This window comes from Corvus cornix, chromosome 1 (genome assembly GCF_000738735.6).
Source record: "Corvus cornix cornix isolate S_Up_H32 chromosome 1, ASM73873v5, whole genome shotgun sequence".
NCBI classification, from domain to species: domain Eukaryota; kingdom Metazoa; phylum Chordata; class Aves; order Passeriformes; family Corvidae; genus Corvus; species Corvus cornix.
Window position 1 is genome coordinate 34,693,927 of NC_046332.1, and position 10,007 is coordinate 34,703,933.

General features: G+C 44.1%; 1 protein-coding gene across 7 annotated transcripts in view; it reads right to left on the reverse strand.

The window, feature by feature from the left end:
• ANKRD42 (ankyrin repeat domain 42) overlaps nt 1-9,053 on the reverse strand; it is a 19,771-nt gene extending 10,718 nt beyond the window's left edge. For 4 of the 7 annotated variants that reach the window (XM_039562720.1, XM_039562714.1, XM_039562760.1 and 1 more), the window contains exons 1-8: nt 8,925-9,053; nt 8,383-8,491; nt 7,424-7,577; nt 6,860-7,023; nt 5,214-5,321; nt 4,786-4,905; nt 3,633-3,768; nt 189-389 (exon numbers count right to left, since the gene is read on the reverse strand). In XM_039562720.1, coding sequence (XP_039418654.1) covers nt 189-389; nt 3,633-3,768; nt 4,786-4,905; nt 5,214-5,321; nt 6,860-7,023; nt 7,424-7,442 — 748 coding nt within the window. In that variant the 5' untranslated portion in view covers nt 7,443-7,577; nt 8,383-8,491; nt 8,925-9,053. The other 3 variants (XM_039562730.1, XM_039562738.1, XM_010401059.4) reach the window with 3 other exon arrangements.
• Between the last annotated feature and the right edge of the window lie 954 nt (nt 9,054-10,007).

The window sequence follows — 10,007 nt, forward strand, 5'->3', positions numbered from 1 at the left end:
CTAAAATGCAGCTGTGTAACCAGCAGTGCTCACCACACACTTGACTAAACATGTCTTGGTTATGGCTACAGGCATCTCATGCAGTTAAGACATTAATTTCACAAACCCGAAATAACAAGTACTCCTTTGTGTACTTCTACAGAATTATACATAATGCCTTTTTTAACTGTATCTTGACCCATACTCACCTTCCTGTGTCTCTGGATGCTCTCCCTCTTTTTCCACAGCATCAATATATTGCAGAATATTATCTTTGTAGAACCGTTCAGCCAAGTCCCTTGGAGTCTCTCCATGGTCATTCCTGGCTTTCAGTGTGTGCGTAACACCGGCCGTTTTCCCGACCAAGAACTTAAAGCAATGCAAGTGTCCTTCCACTGCTGCCAGATGTGCTACAGCACAAGGTGAAACAAAGGGTGTTAGACCAGAACCCTGCCACCCACTGGGAGAGCAATGCTCTCACCACTGCTTAGAGCTGGCTCATCTACCACCATGTGAGCCATCCAACACTGCACATGGGGAACAGCGGCCTCAGCTGAACTGGGGATGTTCGGCTCCCACCCAGGACAGAGTTCAGCTCTGGGCAAAGGAGGTAAAGCTACCAAGGATAGGATCTGCAAAGGTGATTGCCTGGCAGAGCTGACTGCAGGAGACAATCCAGACTCCCAACAGAGCACTGAGCCCTAGCTCGGAGCGTGCACTGCTGGGGTCTCACCTCCCCCAGGAACATGGATCTCTGCCTTCAGCAGCTGCCTGACCCTGCTGTCCCAGGGATACTCCTTATAGGGGGACAGCAAGCAGTGTCCTTGATCAGGAGCTAAGGCCATTTCTGCTTTAGGCTCTACTGTGCCACCACAAACAAGTTGTGTCACACCCTCAGTTACCCCACCTATAAAATGAGGACAGTGATAGGCACTTTACTGGAAAAACTATCTGAAGGTACATTCCTCACCTGACCTTTAGGCTATGCAGAGGTTTACTTATTTAATACTACTACAGTGCTGGGCCTATAACAAAGTAAGAGGTACCAAACACGTGCTGATTGGTCTGACATGAGTAATATCCTCTAATCCCATTAATGAGAAGAACTTGCCAAATAAACACTTATTATGTGCTATCGCTCCATGAAAATGCTCTGTAACAGCTGGCTGATGTTCTAGAGGCAAAAGGATTAGCTTGTCTCCAGGTAAGAACCTCACTATCTTCATAATCAACAAACAATGTACCCAGGACCCAAAAAACCCATCTCACTCCATTTTTGGCACATTCAAGTTCTCTATAGCAAACCAAACCATCCATAGCTTTCCAGAGCATAATTGCTCTAAAAGGTCATGGATACTGGTTTTACAGCAAGATGTCAACACCTCAGTAGAGATGACTGCTCAAAATCTGAGCTCCACTGAAATAAGGGCGGTTTTTCCCATTATCTGAATGTTAGTCAGTGAGGTAGTTACTCAGGGAGAAGGGGAAAGAAGGGTACCATGCTAAAGGTAAGTCAGCTAGTGAAACACTGACTCAACCCTTATGAATCCATTTTCAGATACCTAAAATCTTCAGGAGAAAACTTCATCCAAAGGGGATGCAACTATTTTATCAGTCTGGCCTGTGCAGAAAGCAATCAGAAAAGCTCCACATTTTGTCCAAAGACAACAAAGGAAAATAAAGAGTTGTGCTCTGTTCAAATCTTTTTGCAGTTTCAGTGGGATGCTGTGGAAGACACATAAAGGAGCTTTTCGTAGGTGGCTTTTAACCTGTGTGTGTCTCCATAGCCAGGGCCCAACATGTAACTGTGCCATGCCATCCCTTGGGCACACTGAGCACCTGCAGATGGGACTAAAGTCAGAGGGTACTGTGATGTTAACACAGTAACATCAAAATATGCAGCTGAGTGCCAAGAACTGAAAAACCCTGTCTCAAGCATCATAAATAGGGGGTGGGTAGTTGGTGCTGGTATCCCAACTTCTCTGTGTTTCATCTTGTCTTTTATAAAATCAGACTAACAATATTCACTCTTCTCAAAGCCACAAGTCAAAAAATTGTTTCTGTGAAAAATATTTATAATAGGTTTGACTGGTGAGGAATAAAAGAAGCATGGATGTGGTCGAAAAATGAATACAGAGAGAAAGCAAATTGAAACGTTCACTTAATAAGCACAGCCAGCCCATTCTGTACATTGAATGAGCCACAACATTTTTTTCTTCCAAAATACTAGCATGCAAATTACCAAAGGTAGTTCGACCCTTTACTGTAATACACATATGCAAAAGATGCAGCCAGTTTTTAAGTGCCTGGCACAGCAACCTCAAAAAGTTTTTTCCAGTATTTTCTTAGGAAAAATTATAGCACTGTTCAGCTAATGTTGAAGCTGAAGTATGTAAAGATAATTTCAGTTCACTTCTGTTACACAAGCAGACAAGCTGGTTTGCACAGTACTTCTACTAATCTTTCTCTTTCCTTTGGAAGATAATATGATCAAATGAAACAGAACACAAAGGCTGGAAAATCAAGCTTCTGTAGATGTCAAAATACAACAAAACCAGTTTTCTACTAACCATTTTGTACACAGCATTTAAGTAGAACTGTGCTAGCATCTGCTTTCTCTCCACAGAAGTCTGTTATCAGGGAAGTGTTCCTAAATGCAAATAAAGCTGCCTTCCATGCTGCCCTCAGGGTGCCTAACATCATCCTTATTGCTAATGCACCTCCTGCTGGGATGCAGGAGCCTCACATCCTTTAACAAGACCCAGGTTTGCAAAACATTGCATAGCTATTCGTTTCCTAGGTAAGCAGTCCTTAATAGAGGGTAAAAGATTTCAAGAAGGGATTTTAAAAAGATAACTCTATACAAGTTATAGAGAAAAAAAAAATGCTCTTTGGAACACATAATGTGACAAACCATAAGAAGGAAAATGCTAAAAGGGAAAGGATGCAAGGAGAACCCACAACACAAACAACAGCACTGAGTTTACAGAGGATATTGGGCAGTGGCATGGTAGGGAGAGGGATGCTGGAGAAAATACGGAAAGCAAGGAACAATCACTACCAAATTTTTGTGCTAAAGTGAATACACTGATAATTATGAAAAGAGAACAGATTACAGGTAATCCAGAAAAAACAGTATTCCAGAAATCAAGATGAAGAAATCACAGGAAAATGAGAACAAGTGTTCTACAAAATCAGTTGAGAAACACTGGGATACAAAAACTTGCTTGCAACCACACCAGAACCTCATCACGCTGGCACCAATTCAGAAAGTAGCACATAGCAGCTGAAATTGCCTCCTGCTCCACCTACCCTTCTTCTGTGACCTCCACTGACACACAAGCTCCAACACACACACAGGAGATGCTGCTCACCTGCTCCCAGCCAGGCTCAGCCTGCTCCCCATCCCAGCACTTGTGAGCTCTCATCCTTGCTAGCAGCAGCAGGAGGCAAGTGGGATAGTGTCACCAACAGAGCAACACTTTGGATTTTATAAATCCTCTCATCGTTAGAAAAATGGACAATCTATGTGGATCGCATGGAATCAAATAGCAAATGCTGCTGCTGTGCATTACTCATAATTTGCTCAATTATCACATTTCACAACAACTGTAAACCAAAGATTTAAAAATATATGATTTATCCTGATATACCTGGAAGGTTTCCATTGTTATCCACATCATCTACACATGCTCCCCATCGAACAAGAAGCTGCAAACACCCCAAGCGACCATGAAAAGCAGCATAATGAACAGGTTTCCAGTCATTCCTGTCTGAAACATTTACATCCTAAAATGAAAGCAGCAGGTTAATTCATTCACTTCTGAATCTTAGACACAAGACAAATTTTATACATGGGAATCAGCTGTTCATTGTGTTAAATTATTTAAATCAAACCAAATAACATTTTTCAAAGTTCATGCATTATATGCAGTTCTGGTTTCAAAACAGGTACTTTTCACAGGTTCTTGCTTTTACTTAATACACTTATAAAAGGTGCATTTTTAGACATGTTTTTATCATCATAATGACCTAGATTGGTCATTATTCCTTAAATATGCATCTGGGTTAATTTTTTTTAAAGTTTATATCTCCTTTACTATAGAAGATTTTTAGAACTGCAAAAATTACCACCACCCCAGTACCTGATGTTCATTTAATGACATCCTCAGTAGAATGTGATTTATTCATATTATTGATTCTCTCTCTCTAGATTTTTCAGATCATTTCCCTAAATGCATATTACAATCTAAAAAAAATACAAATTTACCTAAGAAATAAATTCCCCCACAGTAATTAATCTGATGCCTTAGGTTTTAACTTTTGTATTTTTCAAATTCTGTACTGCTTGGTGTGTGACTGAAGTTTCTTGTAGCCTGTTAATTTCTGCTCTCTCCTGCTAGGTAGACATTAACAAAGCCTCTCTGGCCCTGCTTTCCAAGGACACCAAGGCTGTCCTAGCTCAAAAGTATAAACCAAAGAGCCTCTAAAGGGGGGGGTAAGCTGTGGGGAAAACTGAAGCTTTAATTAGAGAATTAACCCTGTTATGCAAATGAACCAAACCTATAAAAGTGTGAAGAATTCGTGACCTGTCATCCATCTTGGGGTCCATTTTGAGAATAGCTTCAGGTTCCCCAGGGGATACCTCTGAAGGCCTTTCAAATAAATACCTCTTTTAATCCTTACTCCTGCCTAGTCTGTTTCTAGGAGGCCTCTCAAGGCATCAAACCTACAGCCCTAAATCTCAGTTTACGCTAGGGAGAGTTTTGCTCGGGCCCAGCTGCCGGGCTCGGGCAGGGCTCTCACCGCGCCGGCGCGCAGCAGGGCCCGCAGGCTGCAGGAGTGCCCGTGGGCTGCAGCCAGGTGCGAGGCCGTGCACCCGCGCTCGTCCTGAGCCGCTGCGTCCGCTCCATTCAGTAACAAAGCCTGGAAGAAATGCAAAGCACAAGGTCATCTCACAAGCTGAGAAAGCAAACATTTCCTAGCAGGACGGTTTCTGATGACCAACAGGATAACTCCGGGCTGACCTCAAGGGCCTGGTATTGCACAAAATGGATCTGTTTGCACAGACAGTACAAATGAGTGCTCTGGTTTGAATATGACTGACTTAATTTGACATCTCAAGACATCAAGATGAGCTACTCATAGCTCCCTCAGCTGATCTTCATAACGAATTTGTCCACAATTAAGGTCTGCCCTACTAACTTTTGCTCGAGAGTGAGTATTTACAGTACCTGCATGCAGGCATCCTGCCCTCGGATGGCCGCCAGGTGAGCCGCTGTCCAGCCTCCGACTGTCACGCGTGTGGTGTCAGCCCCGTGCCAGAGCAACCAGTGAAGGCACTGCTCAACAAAACCAAAGTGCTTCTCATTTAACTGTTCGCATCGTGTGTCTGAGGCACATTTCAACTAGAATTTATCCCCCAAAGTTACATTTCAAAACAGCGCTGGAATACTTCCTTATGGAAATACGAGACCCCAGAGCATGCCTTAAACAGGTATTTGTACATTAGGAAGTTATGGGTAAGTTATACTTTCCAGGTTTCACCCAAGACTACAAAATGTGCAAATAACCTACTAATTCAGACCCTAGCATTGATGTTACAACATGACTTTTTCCATTTTACTTTTCCAGATTTAAAATGTAATCTGTGAGAGTATTCACATGGCATGAGGTAAAAACATTGGAAAAAACAATGCAAACACGCTCACATGAATTCCAGCTAAAATTACTGGCAGGAAAAATATAATGTACTAAATTTAAAGCCTCATTTAATTTATTAGGCTTCTTAGGTGTATGTAATCCCATCTCTCTTCTCATCCTTCCATGGCCTAGTTCTGTTTTATTCACCTATTTCCAGCACATATCATTGCTTGCAATGGAAAGCTTTATGGACTACCCAAAGACAGCTAGAGGAACAGTTAGAACTTCTTATTACATATTATTATGATTTATTATCTTCTTTCAGGCCATCTTACAGCTCTGGTTCTTCCACTATTTCTACCAAGGAGCTTAGTGACAAAGAGATGACAGATAATTCAATAAAGTCTAACACACTGATTGCAAAGTAAGAGAGTCAAATGAAAAATGGCAGAACTTATAGAGGCAGAAAGGGTGGGTAAGCAATCTGTTTTTGGGGCTGACATGATGATTAGCATTTTCTTGACAGTGTCTCTGCATTTCAGAAGCAGCACTGCTCTTAGCAATTCTTGAGTTTAGCACGACATTCACGTTTTTTCTTTTGGGATATGAATGGCCTCACTGCTTCGAGGTTGGATTGCCATGAACAATGAACAAGGAGGCTGCAAGAAGAAGGTGAATGTTGTGCTGAATACAGCAGTTCAGCCGTTCTGAAAGTTCAAAACATTGATGCAAGCACCTGCTGATTTCTCTACAATTATTCAACCTTTTCATTTATTAAAATAAAATGTATTAGGACTGCTTCTATGGAGAATGAGGCATGGGACATTGGTAAGCAGAACGAACATATTTTCATATCACCTGTTTCAGTCACCTTCAGAATATTTTACATATCCTATGGGATTTTCTAGGTGTCTCAAGAGAAAACACAATAGAGACAAAAGAAGATCATGAGTCTGAAAGGGAGCCATAAGGTACATTTTGCTCAGAGTAAGAAAATCAATGATTTTGTAAAATATGGCAAAGTTCATTAGGTAAATTGCCTGGGGCTTCAGAGAGAAAAAATTAAAATCTAAAATCCTCTACTCCTGCTCTTGGTGAATGTATTTAATGAAAAAAACAGGCAGAGATTACTGATTCAGTCTGATCAAAACAATGTTGTGTTCAGCCTCTCACAAAGAAGGAAATATGGACTTACAAAAGCCCAGCTATGTACCTATACACTAAGGTAATGTTTTACCTCCAGACTTCCAGAGTGGGCAGCACACTGCAAGGGTGTGAACTGGTGGACTACATCCACCTCATTAATACTGGCTCCATGTTTTATCATAGATGCAAGCTGTTCTACGTCCCCAGCTTTCACTGCTTCATGCACACTAGTATAATTCTGCTTCTTCTTGACAACTAGTGAGGAGCAATAAAAGGGTATTAGTCCATTGCTTAAATCAGCGACATTTAAGAGATAGAAAATGTGTGATGAATCAAAGAAATATCAGAGTTGGCATTCGTGGCACAAAATCAAACTCTAACTGTAGAAGCAGTAGGTTAAAAGAAAAAAAAACCAAAAAAACTCTTCTATCACCAGACCATGGGATCAAATAACCTGCATCTTCCCTTCAGGCCTTCCCACTGATTACCTACATGACTGGAAACAATGAGAATTACATATCCAAACCCCTTGCAACATCTCATTACCTTGATAAAACTTGTAAACAGAGACATGAGCTGTAAGTAGATCTAATGGCTGAGGGGGCTAACTTCAGATAGCCAAGCATGAAAGGAACCTAAACCAATTAGTACTCACCTTCTACAGTAGTCATCATTCTGGTACCAAGACACACTAACACTCTGATTACATTTCACACCGCTGAAAGTCCTGTAGAGTTGGGCTACTGTTTAGCTAGTCAAGAAAGCATAAAGCTGAAGGTCTCAAGGTATTAGTGCCTCAGCTCCTCGGCCTGTGGAGAAGAAATGGTAGTAAGTAGCAGTTAACACTGTTACACAGTTTGAGGTAAAAAAATACTGAGGTATATAAAAGAGATATTGTATGAACATGTTTGTGATACTTGTAAAAAAGCACTAGATATAATTAAAAACAGCCTCTGCATTTTACCAGTGCCTATTTTCATGTAATCCATAGTGTGATAGTAGAGCTCAGGCAGATTTAGGGTTGCCACAGAGAGGAGCAGCTGTCTCAGTCCTCCAGGCTGACAGTAACACACCCTGTGTGTGCTGTAACATGCCTGTACCTGTGTCTCGCCCCATCTCCACCTCCCCAGCTCGGCAGGCTGCATCACTGCCCTGCACAGAGCCTAGAAAACTGAAAAACCGGGAGTCCATCCTGCGAAACACTGTACAAACAAACAGCAGCGGCACAGAAACACAGAATAATTCCGGGTGGAAGGCACCTCAAGAGGTTATATTGTTCATTTTACGAACAATATTTCCAAAATATCTAAGTATGAGGTCTCAGGTTTTTTTGTTATTTTAAAGAACAGTTTCACCAGGACATAATTTTCCCCCAAGGAAGTAATTGCTCATTATTGTAAGTGAGGGTTACAGACTTCAGCCCAGTTACACAACATCACAGGCAGGCCTGGCTGATTACACTTCTTGGCAAAGTACAGTGTTTCAGTACAGCAAATTCATGGTAACCCTTTCTGGTTGGTTGGTTGTTTTTTTTTCTTTAACCCAGAGGAAAAACAAACAGCAAGGCCCACCAGCAGGAAGAATTTTGTCTCCCCTCTCCCTCCGGATACCTACTGCTGCACAGAGATGAATGCCAAGGGTGGGTGGCTGCATTGGCTTCTTGGCACAAGACAATGGCAGCAGCCTGGGACTGAAGCTCAGAAAAAAGCTGTTAACATCAATTCTGAAAAAAAATGCACTGATGTTCAAAGCGAAGGGCAGGCTCCATTAATTCTAGTGCAATTATTTTTACCAAAAACTGTTATCAAAGGGAAAGACACAATTTAGATGTTGCGATGTTCCCGTCACGCACAAGCCCAACCCCGCGCAGCTCGGCTTTGGCAGCAGCCCCAGGACCGCGGCAGCCGCCGGCCCGGCCCCGTCCATCCCAGCCCATCGCGCCCGGGGCGGAAGCGGAGCTGCCAGGCCCGGGGCAGGGGGAGGGCCGGCCAGCGCCAAACACCGCGTTTCCACGCGTGTCTGGCGGAGATGCAGCTTCCTCGGTGCTATGTGTGCATCCCGGCGGAGCGCCGTGCCACAGCCCCAGGGAACGCCCGGGGAGAGCCCGGGGACGGGGCAGGGAGCAGGCGGAGGAGGGGCGGGCGGAGCAGTCTCACCGGCGGGAGCGGGGCACAGCCGCCCCTCGCAGCACAGGCGGCCGCTGTCGCCGGGAGCAGCTCCCTCCCGCTCCTGCTGCCCGCCCCGGCGTTGCCATGGGCCCCGGACTCGCCCTTCCCGCGGGAGGAAAATGGCGGGCGGGGCGGGAGGGGCGTGGGCGCCGGGCCGGGCCGGGCCTGCCGCGGGGAGGGAGCGGGAGGGGTCCGGCCGCACGGGCTGCGCTGCAGCTGCCCGGGGCTTTCCGCACCTTTCGGCAGCCCTGGGCTACAGCCTTCGTGGCGTTCCCCAGGAAAAATGTAACAAGTACCAGTTCTCATCTCTGAACCCTCAGTGATGCACTGACCAAGAGGTATTGAACCAGCTCGCGCTCTGGACGATCGGACTCCTCACGTTGTGGGAATCTTTAACCCTCTTCTTTCCTGCAGTGACGTGTGATCCTGCTCCTCAGTTCCCTTAGTCAAAACCAGCTGGTGCCCCGGGGGTAAGCCGGCTTCTTTTGATGAGGGGAAAAAAGGACCCTGCATTTCCAGAATCCTGTTTCCAGGCAGGATGAACCCTTCCCAGTCAGATTTACAGGTGTGCAGTGATAATCACATGGACCAAGTGAGCTTAATGGACCATTTAGAGCTTAATTATCATTGTCATTAGAGCTGTCATAAAGCCTGTTTCTGCAACTTAGAGGTCTCTTTTTGTCCTATCTCCAGCAGACAGTTATTTGTTCCCTTTTCTTAACAGCGTTCTACACATTTAAAGACATCACGTCTCTGCTCACTCTCCTCTGAACTTCAGTTGGTGTGATTTAGAAGTTTACAGTATTCCAGGACACAAAGCATCATATTTGGACCAAGGGACCAGGCTACATCCCTGCTCCAGGAAGAGGTTGCAATAACTACCACAGGAGCATCTCTCCTCAGCACAGCCAGCAGCCACACACACCAACCCTATGGACTGACACCTACCACCCTGATCCATTTTGTATTTTGGTTCCTCTGGACTGTCGTCTCTAATTAAACAGCATTTTTAAGGCTGATATCTAGAACAGGGCAAGCTCACAACTACAGTTCCAACCTTAATAAAAGAAT